The sequence below is a fragment of the Desmodus rotundus genome, chromosome 1, assembly GCF_022682495.2.
Source record: "Desmodus rotundus isolate HL8 chromosome 1, HLdesRot8A.1, whole genome shotgun sequence".
Lineage (NCBI taxonomy): Eukaryota > Metazoa > Chordata > Mammalia > Chiroptera > Phyllostomidae > Desmodus > Desmodus rotundus.
Genome location: NC_071387.1, coordinates 122,984,993 through 123,012,884, shown reverse-complemented (window position 1 = coordinate 123,012,884; position 27,892 = coordinate 122,984,993). Strand labels below are relative to the sequence as shown.

At 42.5% G+C, this 27,892-nt stretch overlaps 1 protein-coding gene across 6 annotated transcripts in view; it reads left to right on the top strand.

The window, feature by feature from the left end:
- SEMA6A (semaphorin 6A) overlaps positions 1–27,892 on the top strand; it is a 128,950-nt gene that overhangs the window by 75,016 nt on the left and 26,042 nt on the right. For 5 of the 6 annotated variants that reach the window (XM_045204456.3, XM_024571542.4, XM_045204455.3 and 2 more), the window contains exons 4-17: positions 477–537; positions 1,810–1,872; positions 2,595–2,696; positions 8,040–8,130; positions 10,708–10,827; positions 11,517–11,605; positions 12,478–12,695; positions 16,234–16,365; positions 18,650–18,805; positions 20,186–20,362; positions 20,871–21,011; positions 21,092–21,172; positions 23,373–23,431; positions 25,697–25,717. In XM_045204456.3, the coding sequence (XP_045060391.1) occupies positions 477–537; positions 1,810–1,872; positions 2,595–2,696; positions 8,040–8,130; positions 10,708–10,827; positions 11,517–11,605; positions 12,478–12,695; positions 16,234–16,365; positions 18,650–18,805; positions 20,186–20,362; positions 20,871–21,011; positions 21,092–21,172; positions 23,373–23,431; positions 25,697–25,717 (1,511 nt within the window). Of the gene's footprint in view, positions 1–476; positions 538–1,809; positions 1,873–2,594; positions 2,697–8,039; positions 8,131–10,707; positions 10,828–11,516; positions 11,606–12,477; positions 12,696–16,233; positions 16,366–18,649; positions 18,806–20,185; positions 20,363–20,870; positions 21,012–21,091; positions 21,173–23,372; positions 23,432–25,696; positions 25,718–25,846; positions 25,898–27,892 lie in introns of all 6 variants that reach the window. The other variant, XM_045204459.3, reaches the window with a different exon arrangement.

The window sequence follows — 27,892 nt, the reverse complement described above, 5'->3', positions numbered from 1 at the left end:
GGCTGAGAGACGGGGATGAAGGTTAGCTTTTTGTTAGCCGCCCTGGTGAACAGATGTGGCATGTTGAATACCAAGTGTCTGGCACCTGGATTTGAAGACACTGAAATGTGAAGCCATCTGTGTTCCAGTTTGGGGGCCAGTTTAACTTCCATAGTCCTCTCTCCTGAACTACAATATACAGATGCTATGGTTCGGATATGACAGACTGCAGGGAAGGGCATAATAGGTGTCTCAGGCAGCAAAATGCCACCGGATCCCAGGTGCTGACGGTGATCCAGAGGCATCCGGCAGGCTGCACTCTTCCATTTTTCTTGCACGTGGATGTCTTGGGGTTTTTTGGTTTTGTTTTTGTTTTTGTTTTTTTAGTAGCATGGCTATGGGTGTATCTGCCTTGAATGAGATATACACTCATTCGGGATAAAATGAACTGTCTTGATTCTTATATTTGACATTGTTTTCTTTTTCTTTGTTTTTAGGGACCATATTTATACTGTTGATATAGACACATCACACACAGAAGAAATTTATTGTAGTAAAGTAAGTAGTTTTAAAACTATCCTTCTGAATAAGCAAGGCGGTGAAAGACAAATATCATATTATCTCACCGATAAGAGGGACCTAACGAACAAAATGAATGAGGGAAATAGAATCAGAAGCATGGAAACCAGGAACAGACTGACAGCAACCAGAGGGGAGGGGGTAGATGGGAGAGAAAAGAAGGGGAAGGGTCTGATCAACCAGAAGGTGTGGGTGACCCATGGACATGGACGGGGGGTGGGGGGGAGCACAAGGGAAAATTGGAACAACTATGATAGCATAATTTTTTTAAAAGAACAAATATGTACAACCTAAAAAAAACAATCCTGAAATGAGGGACCTTAGGATAGTTCTTGGAGAAAGTCTGTACTTTAAGTGCACTGATTGAGCCGACGTGGCTCATGACAGTTTGGAACATTTTGTTCAGTCTTAATTTGGGGTTAAGTTAGCGTTTAATACCTGTCCAGACACCATTATGTGTATCATTTCATTCATCAAATATGGGAGCGTGTACACCTCAAGTCTTAGGCGATTTTTACATTCCTTTACTAAAACATTGCCATGTTTGTGCAGGAAAATATTAGTTTTCACATGTATAAATTGTCCCACAAATGTTGAAATGTTTGTTTCCCTGTCTCGCAGTGGTAAGTTGGGCTTGACTGTTGTGACTCGGGGATTTGATCATTCTCCATTCCAGGCAGACATAGAATATAACCTGGGCTCCCCTGGTATCTCCACATGGCGTTATTCTAGTTAATAAAATCAGCCATAGAAGTAGATGATCCCTTTAGTCCATGAATTTTCCTGGAGTGTAGGCTGAATTAAATCTTTGTCCACCTGAAGTGAATGTCCCCTTTATTTTTTAAGAAAATGACTTCCCTATGTTAAGGGAAAAGCCTGCTTCATGAAAATTGATTTATCAGCTGAAAGCAAAGGGCAAAGGCATACATTTTATCAAAATGAGCAGAATAGAGCAAATTAATTTGGATATTTTATGAGAAATGTCCACAGTTATTTATTCTTCTTTTCCTTCATCTTTATCTCAAAGAGACAATCATTTTGTAGTTTAATGAATACACAGGAGTTCAAAATTAAATGAACGTTTCCAACTTTAATCTTGTGTTGTTATGGTGAATTAATCAAGGAGAGAGGGTGTGGAAAACTTTCAATAAATATATGTTCAGCCTCTAGTCTCCCCAAGGGAACTCTTACTTCTAAAGTCAACTGCAACAGTCTCTGGGTTCTAATTGATTTCTGTCTTGCTCCCTGCAGAAACTGACGTGGAAATCTAGACAGGCTGATGTAGACACGTGCAGAATGAAGGGAAAACATAAGGTAGGCAATTTCCATTTCTCCTGCTGCTGCCACTTTGGGTTAAGGTTTTGACTGTTATCTCCAGCCATAGACCATGATGTGGAATGGGTCATGCTGTCCCTTTCCCCCCAGTAACTGCTGTTTCCATCAACTTATTGAAGGCTTTAATTCGCAAAAATAGTTTGCTTTCAGTGTGATGAAACACCACAGCAGCTGTTAGGGGTGCATCTGAACTACGCAGAGGCACTAGGGATTACAGACACGGGGCTGGCTGCCCTGACTCTTCTGAGTGCCCTCTCTAGTAGCCCACCTCACCATCTAAAGCCCTCAGGGACTCTGCACAAGAGCTCAGAAAAGGCTGCTGCAGACATACAGGGGTTTGCACCCTTGGTCACAGAACAACATAAGAACACACTTAGCCCAAAGCTTTGTACACCAAGAAACCCTACGGCATCTGGCATTAAAATTAATATGATGGGAGGCTGCCAATTCCAGGCTTGCCTTCCTTTTGTGACATAAACATAGCCTCTGTGCCATGTTTTTACATACTGTTCTAAAGGCGATTGTTGTCGTTGTTAATATCATCTTTCCGTAAACATCTGGAGGAGCTCGAACTTGTAACAGAGGAGCTCCTCAGCTGCCATCCTTTTAACCTGACGGGGTTGGCAGATCATAGTTCGCGGTGAAGAATGGGTTTCTATGTTGAATGAACTGGATACAAAAGAGTTTGAATTATTTTTCAGGATGAGTGTCACAACTTTATTAAAGTTATTCTAAAGAAAAACGATGATACTTTGTTTGTCTGTGGAACTAATGCCTTCAACCCTTCCTGCAGAAACTATAAGGTAAGTCTTTCGTCTGTCGGAACCACACGTTCTGGAGGTATTTCATAATGCATTGTGACTGTGCCTGCAGCAGCCTAGGAGGGGCTACTCAACAGCACCTGGGTCCCTCTCACTGGTTCCACTTAATGCATTGCTCCACACGAGTGATCCTGAGCAAGCTTCTAAGCTTCCTGTTAGTTCAGGATTGATTGACACGTCTTTAAATAGCCAAGTTAGTTTCTGTAAGACCCTATTCTTTATTGTTCGGAACACCAACATACTTACCACATATGCCATGTGGATTTCCGATCTGTTCCTCTCTCTCTCTCTCCCCCACTTCTCTGAGCACAAAAACACACATATATTGTGATTCCATTTTAAAAGGTATCTGAAAAGCTGGCCACTGGAAACTGTAGACTTTCCTCTAGGTAAGATTTTCCAGAACATAGGAATTTAATTCTACTTAGCACTCCGCTTACTTACCTTGGCCTTTATACAAAGGGAAAAAATGTACTCACAAAGCATTAATAAATCTAGTTAGTTCTGATGCAGCTGATAGAAATATTGCTGAAGAATTGGGAGCTACCAGCTCAAAAGCAGAGGTAACAGTGATCTGAGGTCTTGGCTCCACAGTTCTAGCTCTCCTTGTCCCTTCCTCCTGCCACAGTCGTTCATCTAGCCGACATGGCCAGGCACTGAAGTTGTAAAAATGGGTAAGAGGTCTCCATCCTGAGGGAAGCCAGACAGGAAGAGGAAACCACAATTCCGTGTGATTGCTGCTATGGCAACGTAATGCAGAGCATTATGGAAGTACAACAGAAAAGTAGCCAGCGCCTGAGATGAGGAGTCAGGGAAAGCTTCCAGGAAGAGGCAGCTGAACCCTCCCTTCAAACGCTCCCCCCACTCTCCTCACACATGCAACACATGCACCTGCAGCCTAGAAGAAACGCGTCAACTGTGTGAGCACAGGGACCATGGCTGTGATTGCCCGGAACCTAACGGAGTGCCTCCAGCAGGCGCTCGATGCATACTTGTGACATAGTGAATGAGAGAATGCCTAACTTTTGCCTTAAAGAGGAAACAGAAGCTAGCCAAATGAAGGGAGAAGGGCGACTCAGGTAGGGGAAATAGCATGAACAAAGGCATGGAGTAAAACCAATCTGTTGAGCTTGAAAACCTTCAGTTGGTTCTGGAGCACTGGACTGTGCAGTGACAAGTGAAAAACAAAGAGGCTGGAGAGGTAGGTGGCCCAGGATCGAAGGAAGAGAATAGATTCAGGAAATGCTTAAGTGACAGAAATCCCTAGGACTCAACAATTGATAGGAAGTACAGCATAACGAAAGGGAGGAGTTAAGAATGACCACTGGTTATCTCTGGGTGAGTGGACGGAAGGGGCAACCACCAGTTTAGACAGGGGATGAAGGAAGGGCACTGGGGTTGAGCCGGTGAGCAGCTCATAGACTGAGAAGATGGGCGTTCGGTTCGGTGCATTGTGAGTGTGCTCAGCACTGTGGACGCAATGCCCGTGCGACTTGAATGGAGCTATCTAACAAGAAGAGAGACGGCTAGGCCTTGATTTAGGGAGAGACATGGGGAGAACTAGATTTGGGTTTCACCAGCATAAAGTGAAACCCTGGGGTATAAAGAATGAGGAAAAAATACCAGGACTGGGGGTCACCAGCCTTTGCTCTGACAGTTTTACGAGACCCTCCAGTTTAGCAGAGACACTGAAGGGAAGGCCTGTTTTTCCCCAAATGCTCATCTTCAATCTTAGGGTTAGAGGTGAGCCCCAGCCAGGCCAGGTTTAGGGTGAGGAAAGTGAGGCACTCGCCTCAGGTGCAAAGTCTAACGGTACCAAAAAATTCAGTAATCAAGATAAGTGATGTTTTTAATGCAATGCTTTTAAAAACATAAATCAATGCAAAATACTATCATAAAATATCAAAATTTTAAATCATGACAAGATCTATGCAGTTTATAATAAAAGCAGCCAGTCGAACCCTCGCTCTAGCCAGTAACACCATACAGCTGAAGTTTTGACTTGAATTCCACCACTTAATATTCCAGGGCTGTTTGTCATTGTTTAGGACTCATTAAGATTAATGCTTCTAACAAACCCCGACGGATTTCTTAGCTGGAAAGCTATCTTTTCTGACAAATTACAGGTTTTGTTGGCACTGAGATATACAGGCCATGAGTGAGCTCGCTCATTCTTCCCATACATGTTCCGCTCCCCAGGCTGCCTCACTCACGGTGATGCCTTCCCCTCTCGCTTGTTCTAGCCTCACCTGCTGAGACGGAGCAGGAGCCTCTCAGAAACCAGACAAGGTGTTCTTCCTCTGCAGTCCCCATCTGTATGCCTAACACGGTGAATGGTCACGAGAACCTTTGTCACTGCTCAGAAAAGTGTCCTGTTAGACTCTGGGCACAGCAAAACCTTACCGATGGATGACACGGGGCATACTGTAGTTGGCTTCAGAGAGAATGGACAGCCTCTCACTTCCGCATTTTTTATCAACAGATCAATACCAAAGATTGAAAGCAAAAACAATGGCCCATCTTTCACTGAAAATCCCAAATCCCATATTGCAGAAGCATCAGATTGATTAGACTAACTTGAAGCAGGAGGGTGACAAATTTTGGTCTCTGCCTCTGTTCCATGCCTTTATTTATATAGTTTTTATAACAAAAGAAGGCTGGATGTGTTAGAAAGATTATGACCCAAATCAGATTATCTGGGGGAGAATTCTGAAGGTTACCCACTATAAATCTAAAACTATATTCCATACCTTTTCCCTCCTGTTCTCTAAACCTCTTGAACTTTTGCAAAAGTCAGGCTGGTTCTTAGTATAATTATCTGTACCTTACGGTGATTCAATTTCCCAGGGGCTGCTTCAAGTCTGGAACTCAATGACTAGCACAAAGATTAGTTCTCATTTCATGAAAAGAGGATTTCACCACGACACGGTTTTGTCCCTATACCTTCCATACTCACAAATCAATATATTAATTCTTCACTGCTTCCTGCCTTTGACTAGCTACAGCTATGGCTACTGTTTTAGAAGTAGGTACATTTTCAAAATACCTTCCCCTGAAGAGAAGAGAAGAGAAGAGAAGAGAAGAGAAGAGAAGAGAAGAGAAGAGAAGAGAAGAGAAGAGAAGAGAAGAGAAGAGAAGGGCCTTCTATTCCAACAGAAGAGAAGGGCACCTCTGTTGCATCATTGTGTACTATGCACCAATTTTGAATATTTGCCAGACCCATAGATGGCAATGTCTGTCACAGTTCAATAGGAAGGTCTTGTTGGAATAAAACATCTGAAAAAGACTTTCATAAACATGTGCTGGGAGAAAAGAGAACATTTGTTTTAAGGGGTGTCTGATTTGAACATCTTTCCCTAAAAATATATGGTTTTAACACAGCGGTTTTGAGATTCTCAGCTCCAGTTTAAACAGATAGGATGGCTCAGTAGGGGCTATCTCAAAGTGGTTACAGATGGAAAAGTCCTGTCATGTCCCTGAAATGATTTCTGGAGGTTTAGGGCAAAAAACACCATTGATTGGACAACTCTAATGACTACTCAGGAAGAACCTCCCTCGTTCCCCTGGACAGTGACACCAAGCACCTTGATTTAGTGGTGAAGGCCTTTCCGTGGATCCTTCCTCTGTTGTAAGTTTATCTTCTTTCAGTTTTTATATCTGTAGTCAAACCATGCAACTGCCAGGTAATACACAAAATACCCTAAGACTATAAAGACGACAATCACGGAGAGGTATAAAAACATTAATGTGGAACATGACGGGGAAGAGACCCTGATGTGGACTCTGTGGTTCTGAGGTTTAAATGCTAGGAAGACCCCGTGGTGTCAGGAAGAAGGCCAGCAGGTAGAAGGCTGACTAATGTTAGTGGCTGACAAACAGAGGTTCATTTCCTGCTCACATCATTGTCGAGTGTCGGTCAGTGACAGAGGTCACTATGAGTTTGTTCAGAAGGCTGAGCTCCATCCTGCTCATACCTCTGCCATCTCCTAGGGTCTGGAAATTATCCACTACATCCTCTGTATAAAGGGGGGAATGTGGAAGGAGAACAAGAGCAGAAGATCCTGAGAGGTTTTTAGGGGCAAGAGCTATAGGGGGTACATAGCTTTATACTCACATTCCATTGGCCAGAGCTCAGTCACATGATCACACCTAACCAAGGCAGGATGGTAGGTATAGTTGAGTGTGTTATGAGGAAAGAGAATGGAGCTTGGTGAATAGCTAGCAAGGCAGGTAATGTAGGAGTGAAACAAGCAGGATGATGGTACATCCTTCTGTGGATGAAGGGGCTTTGGTACTGGACACCACATGCTTGTTGGAAGAAAATGACAAGGGTGCCCATTACTCAACAGTAGCTTGCTGCTACCACGTGGGTAAGAAGGGCCTGAATGCACTTTTCCCACTTGTTCAAAAGAAGCAAGAAATCCAGGCTTTCATGTCCAGACTCCTTATTTAAAATATGGCTCAGTTTCTTTTCCTTTTCTTTCTTTCTCCCTTCTTTTTCTTTCCTTCCTTCCTTCCTTCCTTCTTTCCTTTTCCTCTCTTTCTCTTTTTTTTTAAAAAACATACTAAAATGGCCACACAAAACTCACCGGCAAGCCAGTAGCAACCACAGCATACAGGAATAAGGTGTGGGTTGGGCACTAGGAGACAGAAATCAAGGAGCAGCCCCCCACCTCACTGCCATTGGCCAGTGTGAGCCCCCAGTTTCTGGACCTCTCTCTCTCAGTGACATGATCCGAGGCTGAGACATGTTTCTGAAGGAGGTATGAAAGGTCATCTGACCTCTGCTTGCATCCATTTCTCTGCACCTTCGCTGATTCCACACTATTCTACCAGGTAACCCAAGGAAGAATCCAGTGTCTTCTCCTGGGATTTAACCTGCAAAGGCAGGACTCCTCAGGCAAAACAAAAGCAAAAGCTGAGGTCATTCTCTGTAGAGTTCATGACTCCACAGATAATTTGAGGGATGTGAAGGAGGGAGGCAAATAAGTTTTCCTGGTGATTGCCTCAGAAATTCCTTTTCCAAAGGCACTTATTTCTAGAGCATTTGAAAAGGATAGAGAAATCTGTGTACTGTAATGGTGAAGAGTCAAGCACACATGACCGAATTTCAGGGTCTTCAAGCTGCAGAACCTTGATCAAGGGTCTTAATCTCTCTTAACCTCAGTTCGCTCACGTGAATCCAATAGACTTATCTAAGAGGGTACTCGAGGGTCATCTGCACCGTGAATATGAATTACTTCGCACATTAAGTGCTTTGTCAATGTTAGTTGTTATTACTACTGTTAGTTGTTGCTCCTAATGAAGTCCTATTATTTCATTTAGATGGATACTTTGGAACCTTTTGGGGATGAATTCAGCGGAATGGCCAGATGCCCTTACGATGCCAAACATGCCAACATTGCTCTGTTCGCAGGTAAATGATCTGATTTCTTCTCATCGCATTTGCTTTTGCGTGTTCTGCTTGCTGCTGCAAACCCGCTCTGGGGGAGTTGCAGCCGCACTTTGTTTCTCTGGCGAATACTGTGACTGGGAATGTCTTTTCCATTTGAAATCAGTATGGAAATTGTAACTTGCTTCTTAAAAGAAGTCTTTGCCACACATACCCATGCTTTTGTGCCTTCGGAAAAGGCTAATAGCTTTGCACTGAATGTGTGACATACTGATTAGGGCCTGTTTGGGCTCAAACAAGACTATTTAAGGTAAAAGTTGGTTTGATTCAACAACTCATCAATATCATCCAGGATGCGGGTCCTTTTCATCTCTCTGCTCCCCTTCTCTTCCTTCTGAGCGAGACTAGCTGCCCTCAACAGTCATAGGGTGCCTGCCAACCCCAATTAGGGCTACATATCTTCTTGTCCACATATGGAAGGGAGAAGGAAAGAGACAAAAGGAAGTTTCTGGAAGCTCTCTCAGAACAGTGAGGCAAGTTTCCAGCAAACACCTTCTCAAATATAATTGACCTGATTGGGTTACACGGCGCCTGTCTCTGATGGGAAGGTTGTAGTGGCCGAAGGGACAGTGCTAGTCAGCTTAGGTTGACCCACACTCCCCATCCTCACACCTTCCTTGCATTGCAAAAGATACAATGTAGCAGCAAATAAGTCATCATTTTCAGATTGAGATTTTTGTGGATGAATGTGTGTGTGTTTTATTAGAAATTTGTTTAGGAATTCATTGCCAGCTGTGTATGTGGAGGTGGGTATAGGGAAGAGAGTTGGTATAATAGTGATTGTTACAGCACGTAATAAAGCAGTGAGCTATAATTTCCATTATAAAAGCTAAACACTGGCACATTCTGGCTAGATGAGGAGCTTTAGGCCTTTGATTACGTAACAAGCTTAGCTCCTCCAACCTCATCCTCAGTGTCATCCATGTGTGGCCCTAAGGCTGTAGTCAGAGAGTGTAGACACAGCTTGTGCCAAGTTAATTCTACGACAGCCACCTCCCCATCAGGTATATAAATCGGTGTTTGCCGGAATGTTTGAAACCTCGCACAAGCTCATCCCTTATTAACAGAAGGTCCTCGCTGCAACTGAATGGGCGTCGCATTATCAAGAATGCCAGGACAGTGCTCTGTTTTACACGTGAGAGTTCTGGAGAGATACCCAGTGTTGACTGTACGGCAAAAAGAGTACTGGAGAGTGGTCAGGAGGAATACACACACACACAGACACACACACACCACCGTTCCCCTGTACCCCACTCCCCAGTTTTACCTGTATGACTGGTGGCTATGACTCTATTGACAAAAGTTGTGCTTTTTGTAGGTATCTTTTATCAACAGAAAGGCTTGTTGCCTGTAGCTCCAGTATAACCCAGTCAACACTCACTGATACATATGGCTGTTAATAATTCAGGTGTTAAGACAGCTCTAAACTGGACCTGAACCAACTTTAGTTATTTTAAAACCAAAGGTAGACATTAAGAACTTAGGTATGTTTGATTCAGCTTTTCATCATTATACTTTTCACCATTATACTTTCGTACAAGTAGAAGAGCTTAAAGAATACTACACTGTATGTACATAAACTGCTCTCGCACGTAACTAAGGAAGATGTGTCATCCATCAAAATGGGAGTAATTTTTTAGTTTGAATGTAATTTTTGTCTCTGTTTCATCTATATAGAGTTTGTTACCCTAGAATATCCCATTTAATTACTTGTGTGAAGATAGTTTGCTAATCTGGAAAAAGAGTCAAAATGTTTAGGGATTAATAGTCTAATTCAGTCTCTTTTGCTTTGGATGTACCCTCAAGCCTATCTCCCAAAAGGCAGGAATTCATAAAGAAAGCCAAGCTTGAACTCAGTACCACCCTTCCCCCCTTTTCTCTTTGTTTTGGTATCTTGTATGTCTGAATGTTTTCAAGTTTATGGCTTCGAAAATACTGAAGTAAGTATTTCTTATTTAGCTAGATTGGCAGGGTTTGGTGGCTCTTGTGACCTAGGTTAAGAGGAGCCGTGACTCTGGGGATATAAGCAGCAAGTAAGCCTGCTCCTTTTTGTTTACAACCCACCCCGCTTCTTAACTCCCCGCACCTGTTCAGTCTGAGGACTCCATTACTTCCATGTGAACACAGAATTTCAGGGGACAGCAATAAGCTTCTGTCTTTCCCTGGGGTCCCAGCTGATCCAGCTGACGACGGTGTGGTGGCGGTAGCCGTGCCCGAGGGGCCTTGGCCTGGAGATTTCAGCCGAGGACCATCCAATCAAGTGAAGCAAACAACATTTTTCATTTACCCTGTTCCTGGAGCGGCTGCTGCTTAGAAATTGCCATGCAATTTAAAAATGAAAAATGTTTCATTTCTCACGATCCCAATTTAAACTGGTTAGGAATGTGGGCCAAGTATTTTCCCAGAGAGTCTTGCATTTTCCCCAGTTGTCCTATCTCATTTGCCTGATACGGGAAAGCAGTCTGGGGCATGTCTCTATCATTCCCCCATGCCCGCTGCCTTACTCTCCACCCCGCCCACCTTCTTTCCTTTTCTCCTAAGACGGAAAGCTCTACTCGGCCACAGTGACTGACTTCCTCGCCATCGATGCAGTTATTTACCGCAGTCTTGGAGACGGCCCGACCCTGCGGACCGTCAAGCACGACTCAAAATGGTTGAAAGGTGAACAAACGAGAGAGGAGACCGGGGAGGGAGGAAGATGCATGTCTAGAGGGAGATTTAAAGTCCCGGAGGACCAGCCTGTAGTTTCATTTTAGTAATGGCTTCTGACAGACAGGAAGGTGCAAATTGTGCCTTTTGTCTCAACTGATTTATTTACCTCCCTTTTTCACTTCCCATGAGTTTCTGAAATATTAACAAAACTACCAGTGCCCCTACAACAGAATACATTACATTCATCTTCCCCTGTCTCAAACTCTCATTTCAGAGTCCCACGTGAAAAGAATTGAACATTTCATTCATAAAGGGGAGCGGGGGATTGGAGGTGGTGGGGAACAGGAAAAAAGCTATTCATAACCCTGTATGAGTCAGGGTCGAGAAGGAGATGTGTACAAAATCCTTTCTGTAATATGGGCATTCCACTGTGGAAAATAAAATTACAGAGATATGCAAAACTCATTAAGTCTTCATTGTTGGTTGCAGCCAGTTCTGAAATACATAATTTGTAGGCTCGAATGCTTTCTGAAATCACCAGCCTCTGCACATGTGAGGTCATTAGAAATGGTTAGTGTTAACCAAATGCCTAATGGCCCTACACTTATAATTGATAACGTGTCGCTGGTTGTGACTGATTAAAATTCTTTTAACTCTGTGTGACTTGTCTCTAATTAAAGTTTCCAATTTGTCCCCAGAACCATACTTTGTACAAGCGGTGGACTATGGAGACTATATCTACTTCTTCTTCAGGGAAATAGCGGTGGAATACAACACCATGGGAAAGGTAAGGGGGGTGCCTCACGGTTGGACCGATGTAGTTACAAGTGTGCTTGAAGCAGGAACCGTAAGTCTAAAGACAAGGCCATCATTCTGAGAAGATCCAAGGGTCAGAGGCAGTGAAACCTCGTGCTGCCTCAGAGCCCTGTATGTTTTCTCATTATAGTTATGGAGCACAGGGAACATCTTAAATTATTTCTTTTGAAAATGTGATAAACAGATGTTTGGTAATTCCATTCTGAGTTTCGAGTGTGTTGAGAGGTCGTTTCCAGGTATACTCAACAGTTTTATCTTTTTAATGAGTTGCTCCGCTCAGAGAATAGATATCCAGTAGATAATTAGTATCTTTAAGCAAACTGAGAGTACTGAATTTTACCTTTATTGAATAAAGCAAAAGAACACCTAGGAGATGTCCGTTTCAGTTGTAATTACCAGAGAGTGGGTCAGGGTCACTAAGTGAGAGGGCACAGATTCCATGCCAGGGTGGCTCGCAGAGCTGGAGGAATTCAGAGTATGAGATTCAAGGCCCAGAGGCAGCAGCTAGTGAGAATGCCAGAGATGTGCATACAAAGTGTGCTTTTGTTTGAGGGAATAAAAAGCTAAGCGGTCTGTATGGAAATGAGTTTATGTGGCTGAGAGCTGATCCCCTGAAGGATTTATGACTCTGTATTAAATGGCACAGCCTTATCTTTTAAAACATGCTGTTCCAATGCCGAGGTTTTCCTTTTCGGGGGGGAGGGAGGGTACTGATTTTAGAAACACAAGATTAAATTAAGCACCTTGTTGTTCTGTTTCTATTTTCAGAGAAAGGGAATTTCTACTAAGGTCTCCTCAAAAAGGGAGTGCATTTCATGTTCCCCATGTGTTTCATCTCTGCAGGTGGTTTTCCCAAGAGTGGCCCAGGTTTGTAAGAATGACATGGGAGGGTCACAGAGGGTCTTGGAGAAACAGTGGACATCTTTCCTCAAGGCTCGCCTGAACTGCTCAGTTCCCGGAGACTCCCATTTTTATTTCAACATACTCCAGGCCGTTACAGATGTGATGCGCATTAATGGCCGTGATGTTGTCCTGGCAACCTTTTCCACACCTTATAACAGGTAACCATGCCGTCTGGCTGTGCTGACCTAATCAGTTCTTCCTGGCTTCTTTTTCCCAGGGGCTGTCTTCTAACACACAAGATTCACAACTGATGGAAAAATTGCCATTCATTCTTTATAGCTAAAAAGCACTTAACACTCAGTTTTCATCAACATATTCAGAGTCATTCATAAGCATTATTAGATTAGGATTTTAGGGAAAGTATTATAATTAGGTAAGTTATAACAATATCTTCTAATTATATGCCTGGCATATAAACACTGTTATTCCTCAATCCTTCCAATAAGCCTGGAAATGAAAACTGTTGTCCTCTTTTCACACTTGAGGAAACTAAATTCACGTACGGTCCCTGGTCGAGGTAGTCAACAGACAGAAGAGGCAGCCTCAAACTGAAGAATGCGGGCCCTTTCTCTGCTAGCTCATACATATACTCTTCTGTTTGACTTTTATTACTGATAAATTTTAAAGTAACTTCATTTAAGTGCTACACAGCGAAGGTTAGGGTCCAGATGAGTCCACCTTGCATCCCACCTAAGACACCCTGGTTATAATCCTGTCGGAGGAGCCTGGATCCCAACCACAGCACCACGGTCTGACTCTGGCGGGCTCCAATGAGGACTTCCAAGTTATCAAACCTGGAAATGCTGAGCGTCAGCCTGTTTATTCCTATTTTGGTATTTTTTAAGCTAAGACTGAGCAATTAAATAACACACCAGTGACTGTTCCCGGAGTGGTAGGAATGTATGGCGTGTAAAGGACAGGAGGAAGGTGGGCATTCACACTCCCTGGTGCTCAGCTCTCAGACCGTAGAGTCCTAGCCCTGCTGGGAAAACGCTCATAACTCTGGGCGTACTCATGAAATCGGAATACGCTTCCTCTATTCTCGTTTCCATGTGGAATTTGGACGTTCCACATTTCCTTCCTTTAGACATGCAGTTTTGTTTGGGATTATACTTCTCACAAAGGCTTTTAACAACTTGATGACTACCTAGCTGACAGGCACACACATGATGAGACTGGAGGACAGCACTTGAAAGAAATGGGCCCAAAGTGGGTGCAGTCCAGAACAGAGAGCAAGCTAAAGGATGAAATAATGTTCCCTAATTATACGGAGGTCACAAGTTCCCCACTGAAGATCTATGAAAATGTGAAACCATCTTACAGCAAGAAGTACTCTGTGAGATTTAAGTGAGCTTGAACTATCTGCAGGGATTTTTAGACTTGAGAATAGAAAAGATACAATAATTCAGGCCTTGACTGTTCATACTTCCTATCTAGGATTGTTGAAAAAAATGATGTCTTTGTACATGGGAATGCAGGGGCTAGTGGGATTTCGGAGTCCACTCCTGGTTCGTTTGTCTTCTGAGGGGGGTGAGTTACTCTGTGATTACAATATAGTAGTAGATTACTGCCTATTACAGATACTCCAGTTACAGTATTTTCTTTGAAGGCCCCTAGGAAACATCCAATTATTGCATGCTTATGCAGTCTTAGAAATATATTTGTTCAGTAAGATCAGAAAATGGTAAAAATGCACACACCCATTTTCATCTATAAATGATAGTCTCTCTTCGGTTTTTACTCCCTCTAGTTTCATTCCTCTCCACCCTGTCCTCCACTCATGCAAACCTGGCCACTGTCGGGTTGTTTCAAATCCTTTGGTTGCTCCTCTTTGTGCTGGGGATAATCCTCGCTTCCTTGGAATGGCACACAACCCCCCCAAGATCTGACCCGTCTCCCCCTCCAGTGGCACGGGCTTTCTGAAGTAACATCTGTCTTGAACATGCCATGTTTGCGCATGTCCTGCTCTCTTCCAAGCCCACGTGTACACCCACTGTCTGTTTGCCCAGGGAAACCCTAAGAATGCTCCAAGTCTAGGCTCGAGTCACTTCCTGTGAGACCTTGTGCTTACTCTTTAAATGCTGCTCTTAACAGATTGTCCTGGGCTAGTTTATTATCACCGTTGTTGTTATTTGCATGCACACTGAACTGTGAGTCCACTGAGAACAGTACTCTGTTGTTTGTTGAGCCTTTACTGCTTGAGATTAGGGATTCCATAAATATAGGTTGAATGAACAGCAGGTGGGAAGAAAGACGAATGGAAGGAGACAGGGAGTACAGTAGGGGAGAAGAGAGGGTGTCACAAGTGAGTCTAACCTTGGGAAGATTATAAAATCCTAGGGTGTCTTCAGTTATTACAAGGTACCTCATAAAATCATTCCATATTTATCCTATTTTTCTTAGTATTTAAAATAAATATGTATACCTATTACTTTTAGGAAAGGGAGATACGAAGTATGTTACAAAATTAAGTAATGCCAGGGTTCTAAAATTTCAAAACAAATGGGGATCGCTGTCTTATATACTCAATTCTGTAACAATGTATATGTGTGTGATATAGATATGCTTTTATATATGCTTTTAAGAATTTACTACTATTAATTTTAAAATACTATAAAATTCATTCTGCCACCTTGTTTCAAATAAACTTTCTAATTTTTGGTCTATTTCTTGCTATGCTTGTTATTCTTCAATAATTGTGATATGAAATTTAAAATGGCATAAAGTTCTTCTAATTATTTATGAAGTGATTTCCATATCCTTTGAACATTTGCAAAATCCAGACTAAGTCGTCCTGTCTGCGCTGGGCGATGCTTCCGCACAGCGAAGCGCTGAGCCCTGCCCTGGGGCCTGCGCCGTGCACTGGCCCACAACCTCAGAGCCTGATTCAAACTCTTGGCCAGATGGTGCCTTCAATTTATTTGATCAAAATCAAGGAACAACCATAGTCAAAAATAAACGTGGGTTCAAACAGTATACCCAGATGAATGAATTATTCATGCCTCTCACCACTAATGAAAAAAAAATCCCCAAGTCCTTCCAGGAGTGCCAGGCAAGAATGCAATTACAGGTTGAGATTACCGCCATTATTATTATTTAGCACTTAATAGAGCACTTTATTTGCAAAGTGTTGATGCTTTAGAGACTTAAATTGTTCAGTCTTATGCAAATAAACAGGAAGTAAAAACGGTACAGTCACTAAAAATATTCACGGGTTTTGCACACATTCATTCTCACTCCGGGCGTCCTTGGCTTGAGGTACCAAATCCAAAGGAGCAGTATGTGGACAGTGGAGGCACTTTTACTTTAAATTTTTACCAATATTAACGATGTAGAATATTTTGTGAAGATTTTATTTTGGGGTTGATGACTGATAATTAATATCGGGGAATTCATGAAACTTCAAAATCGCCAGTTCAACTACTCTTCCTTTATAAACAAAAGCAGTTCCAGGACACAGGAAGAGGTTCTTTCTCTCTCTGAGTTTGCTACCACTAGCCCTTTGTTTAGGGCCACTGATGAAAATTTGATTCACAGGAATATTCTCTTTATGCACTAGAATCCCTTGCATTCATTGTTCAGAATATGAACTTTAAATTCAACTGCCTGTAATAGGGAAGTTTCTTTGAAGGATGTTTTTCAAGCTGTATGTGCACCTGTTGCATGAGTAACACTCTGTGAAATGCCATGTTGCAGCATCCCTGGCTCTGCAGTTTGTGCCTACGACATGCTTGACATTGCCAATGTTTTTACTGGGAGATTCAAAGAGCAGAAGTCTCCGGATTCCACTTGGACACCAGTTCCTGATGAGCGAGTGCCTAAGCCCAGGTACATGCTAATACTTATATGGCTCTTTTGAACTCCTAGAAATGGTACAGCTTGCTCCTCTGATAATAGATATCTTGCGGACTGCACACCAGTATCTTCCATGCTAGCCGCATTGGTAGAAATGCCAGAACAACAGAAAGGCCTATGAGGTCATTTGCTTTCATCCACTTAAGCAAAATTCAGAGATACCTACATTATATTTAAAACAATGCTCCTCTCGTCTTTTGCTTAATCTGTGCTTTATCCAATGTAATCCTAGGATGAATAGAACCATCTCGGCCAGCTCATTCCAATGATCTATAGTGAGGAAACTGAGGCCCAGAGAGGTATAAAGTGTATTGTGCAAGTTCACACAGTTGGATAGATTTCCACTGCTCCTCCCTGCTTCCCTTCAATTTTACTAAGACTAATGTATTTAAATCCTAATAAAGTGTGAAAGATAATGGTGTTCCCTGGATTTTTTGATCAGGTTGGATCAGAGCTGAGTCAAGACTCAGGCCAAGGGCAAGAAGAAACCATAGGTGCAGTGGACCATTAACATGCCTCTGGTCTGCCAGGTTCTGGTTGGTTTTGGGTCCAGACGCAATCCAGAGTCCCTTCTTCCCAAAATATGCCCCAGAATTGCCTTCATTGGGAACCTGTTGTCCAGAGACAATCCAGAGACCTCTTGGTCCTCTGTAATCTCCCTCAAATCCTCACTTTAAAGCAATTAAGTCACTCTTTTTAACTGAGAAAGGAGAAAACTGTCCCCAACCCAGCACTTGCCCTCTTTGTGGGGCACCCACTGGATACCATCTTTCCAGCATTTGCGATCTAAGCTACACAGAAACATCCCTGTGTGCTCAGCTTCCTCCGCTGAATTTCTGGGCCTCTGAAAAACAGCCCAATGTCTTCAGCTTTTTGGTTTCCACCTACCTCCTCCAACCTCCAGCGCCCCACAGAAAATACCTAGCCATTTAATTGCATTAAGTTAGATAATGTGAACCACTGTACCCAGGAGAGGAACCCTTATGGTTTATCTGTCTTCTTCATCTGAATTATCTGACATGTGCATACTCCATTACTCATGGAGAGCAGACTAGGTGCAAAAAGCACACTCTGGCAAAACTTCACATAGATTTTCTAAGTCAATGTCTGGAATTGTTAGCTACCTTCTAGGTAGGCAGGAAGGGGAATTAGGCCTCAGGGCTCAGGTTTCAGGGTGAACTTATATAATATATTGCCCTTGGTGTGGAAGATGGTGTTAGCTATGGCCAGGAAACATACTTGAAGTGGTTTTCTACTATTGGGCATGTGTTTACACTCATCTTCCCACGTGCTTGCCTGGCCCATCAGGATCCTTTCACAGGGCTGGCAGGGCGAGAGCCATGAAGCAGCGTGTGCCAGGGGCTAGACTGCGCCATTGTTACCAGGGTCTAATTTCCATCCTCACCAGCAGGCGAACCAGGTGTCTGGAGAAGATTAGTGTCAGTGTTTCCCTGATCGGACTTTACTGAGACGTCCCTCTGCTCCTGAAACCTTGCAGAAACAAATTTTACGTTATAAAGAAATGACCTTTCAGGGGGGGACTCTTCAGTGTAATTGGCTTTGCATACCTGCCCAAATCAAACAAGAACAAAAGCATCAATAAAAAACAAAACACAAATGTGGAAAAGTCAGCTTAATTCTCTCCTTCTGTGGAGCAAAGGCCTCAAGAACTTCTCGCAAGGTTTCAGGACAGAGAGAGCAGTCCTTGAGCCCTGTGCAAACCACACACTCCCCTGCTTGTTTCAAGCCCCGTCACTGTTTATGGGATTTGTTTGTGCTTCTTGGGGGAAGCCAAGCTGCCCCCAGCAAGGCTGAACTGCCCTGGCTGAGGCTCCTCTATGGAATGAGGAGGTCTGGAGGAAATCTAAGCACATTGTATTTGGTGGCATTCTGCATTGTTCAACTTCCTCCTCTCGGCCTACAGTGCATTCTCCTCCATGCCAGATGCTTACAGAAGCAATTCATTCAAAGAATTTGCCATAAGGCATGAAATAAGCTCCCTCCCTTTCTTTCTCTTTCTTTTTTTAGATTTTACTTATTTTTAGAGAGAGGGGAAGGGAGGGAGAAAGGGAAATATCAATGTGCTAGAGAAACCTAGATAGGTTGGTTGCCTCTCTTGCATACCCCCAACTGGGCACCTGGCTCACAACCCAGGCCTGTTCCCTGACTGGGAATCAAAGTGGCTACCTCTGGGTTTGCAGAATGCTGCTCAGCCCACTAAGCCACACCAGTCAGGGCCCTGTATTTTTCTTTTTAGGCCAGGTTGCTGCGCAGGCTCATCCTCCTTAGAAAAATATACGACCTCTAATGAGTTTCCTGATGATACCCTGAACTTCATCAAAACACACCCGCTCATGGATGAGGCCGTGCCTTCCATCGTCAACAGGCCGTGGTTCCTGAGGACGATGGTCAGGTGGGTATCAAGCAAACTGTCCTAAGTGGAGCTTCCCTTCTACACCTTATGCTCATCTCAGTGGGTCATGTTCAGAAATGCCACAGACATCTTCTCTTACCACGCACACTGAGTCAGCTATGAGGTGCTGGTGAGTCGGGGGGATGCCACCAAACCCACATAACCAACCATCTCCCCAGTGAGAAGAGTTTGGGTATTTCCGGGCTAACTGGACACTAACGGCAATTAGAGGAAACAAAGATATTTCCTTCCTGGTTAGCCCTTCAGTCCAATCTGTGCAAAAGTACGGGAGTGGTGAAAGAGAATCAATCAGTAGATTTAGACACCTGTTTGGCTGGATATGGTTGCAAAATGAGCTGCAGATTCCATCCAAGCATTGTGCCTGGGTCGTTGATGGTCAAATGGCACATGGACAAAAGGAGGATTTGCACAAATGTACCAGTATGAAGGTTCATACTTCAGCATTTGTTATCTGAAGTGGTGGCCAACAGAAACGGGGGAGCTGATCTGAAATCTGTGAAAGCACTAAAAACTCCTCCTTGTATATATTTAGAGCTTATTTCCAAACAATTCAACAGGCTTTTCCTCGTACCATCCTGTTGTGGCAGACATCAAACAAAATGTTGATTAACTTTATCATCATTCTTAATCTGTGCCTTTATTGAGAAATATTAAAGTATTATAATGGCTCCTGCCCATAAGATGGAAATGGTGTAACCTGCAGGGGCGTCCGTGCTTCCTGGCACCTGCCATGGCACTTAGGACAAGCAGGTGTCTATGGAGTATTGAGTGGCTGAGGGATTTCGGAGACAGAGGGTGCCTGACAGGACTTATCCTAGACATGTGACGAGACTGATGCCCTTCACCTTTGCTTTAAATGGACCTTGTTCGGCTGGCACATCCTTCAGAAGTCTCAGTCGTCCTGCATACAGCTGAAAAGCTTTCTAATCTGGCATTTTGTTGACGAGACTTTACACCTCAGAAGAACAGTATGAAAAATGGTGGCCATTGCTTTTCTTTCCAATGTTAAGTGACATGTGAAATGAGTTCCCTTATTTCTTCCCCTCTTCAGAGGAGACACTAGCCTTTCCTTGTTGCTCATGGAAGGGATCATTGCTGAGTGGTTTCAGATGGTCATGGCTGTCTATTTATTATGTAACTTGGCCTCCACACCCCATACCTCCTCTCTCCCCCTGGAGCCATACTAACGTTCTGCATATGGAAATAACACACCAGAACCGCTTGAGAGCATTATATATATGCATGTGTTTCCCTTAAGGTTATTGCTAGAAAGCAATGTCACAACTGTTTGAAGTAGGGAAGGGGACACTTTAATGACAGACCAACGAAGAGATAAAAAAGGCGATCCTATCATTTCAGGTACCGCCTCACCAAAATCGCGGTGGACACTGCTGCGGGGCCGTATCAGAACCACACTGTGGTTTTCCTGGGATCGGAGAAGGGAATCATCTTGAAGTTCTTGGCCAGAATAGGAAACAGTGGTTTCCAAAATGACAGCCTTTTCCTGGAGGAGATGAGCGTTTACAACCCTGAAAAGTATGTAGAATGCTTGCTCCTTTCTTAGTAATTTTTTGTTATGTTATTGTGATCCCTTTCTTTCAGAGAAAATCATGGCAGACGTAAGTTTTATGCATTTTTAGGTGGCTTTTAATATTGGTTGCAAATCTTTTGCTACACTAAAAACACTTTCTCCTTCCCAGCAATGTGTGTATTTATATACATACACACATATGTGTGTGTGATGATTACCAAAGGTAATAAGACCGATTTTTAAAAATCATTTCTAAATTAACATATGAACTCCAAATTTGTTCCCTTAAAGATCTACATACATACTTCTCAAAACATCTACACGGATATTGCTCCAAAAAAGGTGCAGCTTTCCCGTGTGTGCATGCATAAGGATCCGTCTCACCTTCAGGCAGATCAGATTGAGAGATCACTTTGTGGGCTGGGAGGTGGGGTGCCAGGGTGGTGGCAGGAGAAGGAGAACTGACCCAGGAGAAACTTTTAATGGTATTATTATCCTGCCCGATAAAATAAGGTGCAGCTATGATGGAGTAGAAGACAAGAGGATTATGGGACTGCAACTGGACAAAGCAAGCAACTCGCTGTATGTTGCATTCTCCACCTGTGTGATAAAGGTTCCCCTTGGCCGGTGTGAACGACATGGGAAATGTAAAAAGTACGTACTTTGCCTCATTGACCATTAGGAGGTGCTTAGAAAGGAGTCCTAGAGAGCTCACAGTCATCCTCTTCCTGCAGAACCTGCATCGCCTCCAGAGACCCATACTGCGGCTGGGTAAAGGAAGGGGGCTCATGTGCACACCTGTCACCCGGCAGCAGGTAAGGTGCCCCCGGTGCAGGAGAGTGTAGTGCTGTACATTCTCCATATACGGTTAGTTGTGCTTGCACATACCACCCCACTCAGCCACTCTCCTTGCTTCTCCCATTTCATAGAGCACCCCAATATCACATGTGGCAGATTTCCAATTGATTAATCATCCATCCTCAGGCTGATTAAAAACACAAAGAGAAGAGACACAGTGCATTCTAAGTGTTCCCTGGAGAGAGGGACAAGGAGGTGCAAGCCTCAGTCAGTGCGATTCGACAACAGCGGAGGAAAGGAGCAGTTGGACACCAATTAGATTAGTGACAAGGTCTGTCCAGCCCTCACAAAGCTGGCTCCTCTAATTGACCGGGCAAGGCTGAGAAGGAACCGCGGAGCGTTTGTTAAGGGACGCACTGGTACTGCAAGCATGCTGTATACACCCAATAAATCTTTCTTCGGTGCTGAAGGACGGTGACCCTATTACTCACTAGGTAGTCAATTCTCGGCAGTTCTCCAGCGGGCCAGCTAGGTCGGGGCAGTCTAACATGCCTGCGATTTGGGTGCTTAAAATTGTTACTCTGTCTTTAAGTGCTTAGATGGTATTAGTTAAAAGGTTTCTTTTGTGTTTTTACTTCAGTGGATGTGAAATCCAAAATGACTTTGGAAAAACATTCCATGTGTGTCCTTGACAGGTTATGGCAACTCAAGGAAGGTGCCATATGGCAGCACAGTTCTTTCCCAGCCAATTCCTTCCAACTCCCCCAGATCCAAAGGGGGAACGGAATGGCCCTCACATCGCTCTGCATCTCCTCTCCCATTTCAGACCAGCGAAACAACTAGACAGAAGGGCATTTCAGGACTACCGCCTGCATAATACGGTGGAGGGAAAGGATTCCTATGAACAGGGCTAGTGATAACTCTCGGTCTGATCTGGAAATTTGACTAAAACAAAGGACTGGCTTCTGTATATTGTTAGAGCAGCTTTGCAAGTAGCAATATAGACATACTACAGTGCTAGCACTTTGTATCTTTTCGTGGGAACTCGGGACGTGAAGGAGGAAGGCTCACAAAGCACAGTGAGGAAAGCTAAGACATGACCTATGTCCTTTCTAGACTCAACATGTAACCAAAGTAATAAGACCGATTTTTAAAAATCATTTCTAAATTAACATATGAACTCCAAATTTGTTCCCTTAAAGATCTACATACATACTTCTCAAAACATCTACACGGATATTGCTCAAAAAAATGTGCAGCTTTCCTTGGAAGGAGATCTTCAGGGCCTGATGAATACTGCCTTTCATTACTAATAGAAATCTTTATCCTTTGAGGATCAATTGGATGTTTTAAAACAGTAAAAAAGTTAGCAAACAAACACAGTAAATTATTAGATTAAGGAGTGAACTTCAAAATAGTTTTCCTGTATGGCTCATAAATAAACTCTGAAGGCAGTTGCAAAATAGGAGTTTCAATTATGCTGTGGGAAGAAGCACAAAGTTCACCCCAAAAGGACTATACTCTTTTGTATGATTCCAGTGTGCTTATGTTAAAAACCAAAATGCGTATTAAGATCAGTCTCATTAGTATTATACAGCTTATACAGCCCAGTGTTGACTGCGGGGACTTGAGACGAGTGCGCGTGTGGGTGACCCACACTCCCGAGGGCTGGGAGCAGTGAACAGAATGCCTGAGTGGTCTCAGCAGAACGCATCTCCCAGTCCTCTGATTGTGGGCCCCACATATCCACTGGCCACTTGCACCTTTTAACACTGTTACATAAGTTGTTGCTAAGCAAGGGGATAGGTAAAGGTCTAGGAAGGCAAGAGTCGGAGTGAAAGAGAAAGTAGAGAGGAAAAAAACTTTTTAATTTATAGACTTCTTTATTGTTTATAAAAGTATGCTTTAACATTTAAGTGTTTAAGGAATGATCAGGGAATCTGAGTAAAGGAGAGATATAAATAATGCACAAACTAATAAACTCCTGAATAATATCTGAATTAACTGCTTAAACCATGGCTCCTCTTTGGAGATTCTTATCCAGAAGACTCATTTCTATAAACTTCAGAGAGAAACTGTCAAGCTGTTATATACTTATTTTTTTGCACATGCCACTCAATTTATCGAATTGAGTTAATTGCTTTAAAGAACTAAACCACAATAGTGACTCACATTATTGAATTTGTTTCTGTTTTTCTTCTCCCTCCTCTTTTGAAGACTAACTTTTGAACAGGATATAGAGCGTGGCAATACAGAAGGCCTAGGAGACTGCCACAGTAAGTTACAGCTTTTTATCCGTGTTTATCTTTGGGCAGAGATGCCTTATCGAATGGCCTAGAAACATTACCCTGCATGTGGAACCGAGGACAGCTGGCACCGAAATATGCGTAAATAACAGAAACTATCATCCAAATATCAAATAAAGAAAATAGTGGTTTCAAAGCCAATGCTGTTGCTATAAATGCTGGCACCTATTTCATTCTTATAATGCTGTGGAACAAATTCACTCTACAAGATATTAATTATAACAGAAGAGTAAGTTCTATCTGCATTTTCATTTTTAAACAGACATTTTTGTTGTTTTTTTTAAATGTGCTGTTACATTGTAATTTTTAGCCAAATAAAAAGATTGAGCATTACACTCTAGCTTTTTAATCGAATGGTGGAACTGTTTTATCTTTCTTGAACATACACACTAAAAAAAGTAATTATTTTTTAAATTAGATTTATGTCTGTTAACTCATGCAGTAGAAAAAATGTTTCAAAAATAACCCACTAAGTACAAAGTGACTCAAAAATAACCTTTTCATAGAAATTAACTTATGCTAATCTCAGAGCTCATTTCAAAAGTTATTAAACAGTAACGTTATAGTTAGAACTTCATGTAAAGGACCCTGGTTGTATTGTGATCTGATTAATATCAAAATTCGCCTGAAAATGCTAACGTGTCATTCAACTTTCTACCTTATATTTTTATAGATATCAGACATAATCAACTATAGAGATAAGGCAGCCTTATCTCCAAATTCTTTGCCATATATTTTTTTTTGTTTGCAAATGTTACAGATTGGCAAAAGTTCATTGTTTCTTCACATATAAAATTTAACGAGTTAAGAAATCATCATAGGATACAGTGTCTTTGCCGAAAGATCTGTGTTGCTTCTGTGCAGTAAAACAATTTGATCCGTGGATCTTAATCACTTTGGTACCTTAACGCTCCATTTTCAGCGAAACAGATTTTGGTTTATACATGTTTCTTCGTGAGTGAACTTAATTAGCTCACATCGTATTTTTATGATCTGGTGGTATGGGCACCTGTAGAAAACTGGAGTGTTGATTTGGATTCCATAGGTAAACGTATGAAAAAATGTACAGGTGGTTCATATCTCTAGTACATGTCCGCGACACCAGTAGGCTCGCGCCACACCTACGTCCTTGGCAGAAAAGCCTAAAGAAGCCTCAGTATCGAGCACAGGGGAGACCCTCCGGCCCCAAGCCAGTGACTGACTCTTTAATCTCAGCAGTCGAGGCTCTGTGTTTTCATGTGCTGCCTAACCTTGAATCCCACCCCTGCTGAGGCACTAAGAGTGCCCACTCAGGTCAGGAGGTGAGGCTGACCTGACCCTCTGCTGCCTTTCCTAGCAGCTTCTCAGCGACCTGTGGTCCTGCTGGAGCGTGACCCACTTCTAGGCAAACCTCCTCACTGACAGGCACTCAGAGGGTTTAGATAATTGGTGCACAGCGACTCTCTAACAGGGTTTTCAGGGGAAACGAGGAAATCACATGAGCCAGCGTCAGGGCTGAGCAGCAGGATGAGTGGACCAGGGTCCCAATCCAGACACACAGTACAATGCAGTATGTTGCCGGAGTGTGTGATTACTTTTAGTTTTGTTTTTAATTACCTAACTGAAACCCCTGCGGAGTTCAGAACGTTGTGATGAACTGGACCTTGCCCCACAGCGTGGCGGTTAGGATGCAATGAGAGAATGTAAAAAAGAAACAAAGATATTTTATTATTTTTTTACAAATCCCCTAAGTGCAGTGAATTTTTATTTTTTTACTTTTGTAAGTGAAACACTTTTATTCACTTTGGACAGAAGACTATTGATATCATAGACTGATACTCATTTTCTACTTGGACACAGTCTGCTGTTCCTTAGGTATAGTCACTAAAAGTACTTTATGAGCGTCCCGATGTCACTTACTTTATCCACATATGTGTCCCTCAGGATAGAGGAGGGCTTAAGTTCTCAGAAATACATATAATCGCAGTTACCATTTCTTGACTAACTCCTGTTTTTTCTCTGTCTCTTGGCAACAAAAGCAGTGACTGAGAAAACTCACTTGGGGAAGAGATAGGGGTATGAAATTGGATGGAAGACAAAGCATCTCATATTACAAAGCCAAAATTAAAGTCCATTTTCTTAGTATTGGGTACCATTGTTATCATAGTTCTGTATTAGTTCATTCCCACTTACTATGTAAGTCACACTAAGCGCTCATTAAACATAAGTGACGTCCTCTTCCCTTTTGTCTTTCAGATTCCTTCGTGGCGTTGAATGGTAAGGAAGATATTACTCAATTAATTATCGATGAAAATCTGTTTAGGAAATCCTCTTTCACTAATCCTCTTCAGTATTTTCAAACCTTAGGTTTCTTTTTAATTTTTTTATTCTCATTATTTTTTATAGACATTTCAACTCCTCTACCAGATCATGAAATGTCTTACAACACAGTATATGGTCAGTTTATGGATTTATTTTTTTTTAATTCTTCAAGCCACTCACCCTGTGGTAGTTTATAGTTTCCATTCCTAAACACCATGGACCAGAACCTTTGTTACTTCAGGGTCCCAATTCACTAAAATTGCAATCTCATGATGCCGTAAAATTGCTCTACTTGGTTTTGACGCGTGAGACTGAGTCCTGCAGTGTAATCCACGTAACACGAAATACACCAACTGTAGGAACTTGGTGAATATATTTAATGAGTTCTTGAGGGAGAAGAAATTACTTTTGGACATAAGTATATCCAAGATAAAAGAATAATATTTACAACCGATAGGCCGTAGCTCTTTAACTGATGGAGAGTACCGTTCCCAAAATGCTGACTTTCGGGACGATACATTCTGCAGGGGGAATCTATATGGGGTGAACATACTGAGTTCTTACCAGGCAAAACTTTCCAATATAGCATGACACTGGCCATTGAAGTTTAAGTTCACAAAGAATGAGAACATTTAGGCACGTTTTCATCAAGATTTCTTTAGCATGTGGACAAGGAAGAGCGGCCCAGTACACACGACAGGCAAACGGGAGTTACGGCGTCGTTCCTGCTCGGGAATGCGCAGACGCTCGACTGCACAGAGCTGTTGCGTCCGTACACAGAATATTCCGAGCTCTTCATAAGAAAAGTTCAAATGTGGTTGAGATGTTTCATTTCCACTTCTCGAAGTTCCTCCAAATATTTATTAGTATAAGCTATTCCTGTGTTTTTAAAATATAAAGTGAAAAGAAGGTATGTGGTAAATTTGAGCTTATGAATTATAATCGGGACTACAAGTTTCACTGATACGCAGATATTTTATAGTTTTTGTGTTTAAGAACAGTAACAGTTCTAAGACACTCTTTAAATGTAGAAGTAGGTAAGAAAGGAAGGCGGGGGAAGAAAAGAATAAAATAGGAACAAAAAAAAAAGCCAGGTGGATTTGGGGTTCAAAGGAATAGTTCAGGATGGCTACAAGTGTGTCTCAGCTCTGTGTAAACTCTCACGCAGTGTGTCCAATTAGCATAAATAAAAAGCCTCTCGGGAAGTCCTGGAGACTGTTTATAAGCTGGAAAACAATGCCTGGTTTCTCCTGATCGTCCTCCCGCGAGGCAGTGTGGAGTAGACGAGCCCGCAGAATTCATCCACCTTTACCATTCTCTCATCTGTGATTCAACACCAACTACAGGGAGAAAAAATTCTTAGGAGGCAAATGTCATCTAGCCTAGTTTGTCCTTCAGAAAGAGAACCCGCTTAGCATCTGCTCTCCTACAACACCGTACTCTGCAATCATTTCTTGTCATTGAATAATCTTTATCAGATATTGAGAAATTCAGGCCTTCAATCTAATTGAACCAGCAACCTCCCTCACATTCATCAATTTGTACTAAGACCAGTTTTAACTCCCAGGTAATTTCTCATATAGGTACAACAATTAAACCATGGGATATTCTTTATGAGCAAAACTCATTCACACACACACACACACACACACACACACACACACACGGAAAGGAACTTATTAATTCCTCCATGTTAATGCTGTAACAATGTTACACCCTTCAACCTCAGCTCCCAATCAGTGGCTTCTGGGATGAAACTGAAAAAGAGTTGGAGTATTCCTTTTAACCAGTGGTCCTGTCCATTCCAGGCTAAATCTATCCAGTGTGAAGTGGTTACACAATTAATTGACCATCAAAATGAGGGCTGGTCCAGACAGTAATTAGAGCAATACAGGGAACTTTCTTTTCACAAAGGAGTGAAGATATGCTTATTTTAGAGTTATTAAATATAGGATAGATTTAATTAATTCATTCATCAAATATTTATTGAGTGTCTACTATATACCAGGCACTGGACTAGGTGCTGTATTTGTGCCATCAAATGAAATACCAAACTGCTGTATTTAAGAGCATGGATGTAAATCAGGAAGCCAGCCCCACAGTGCAAAGTACATACACTGTTTCTAGCTG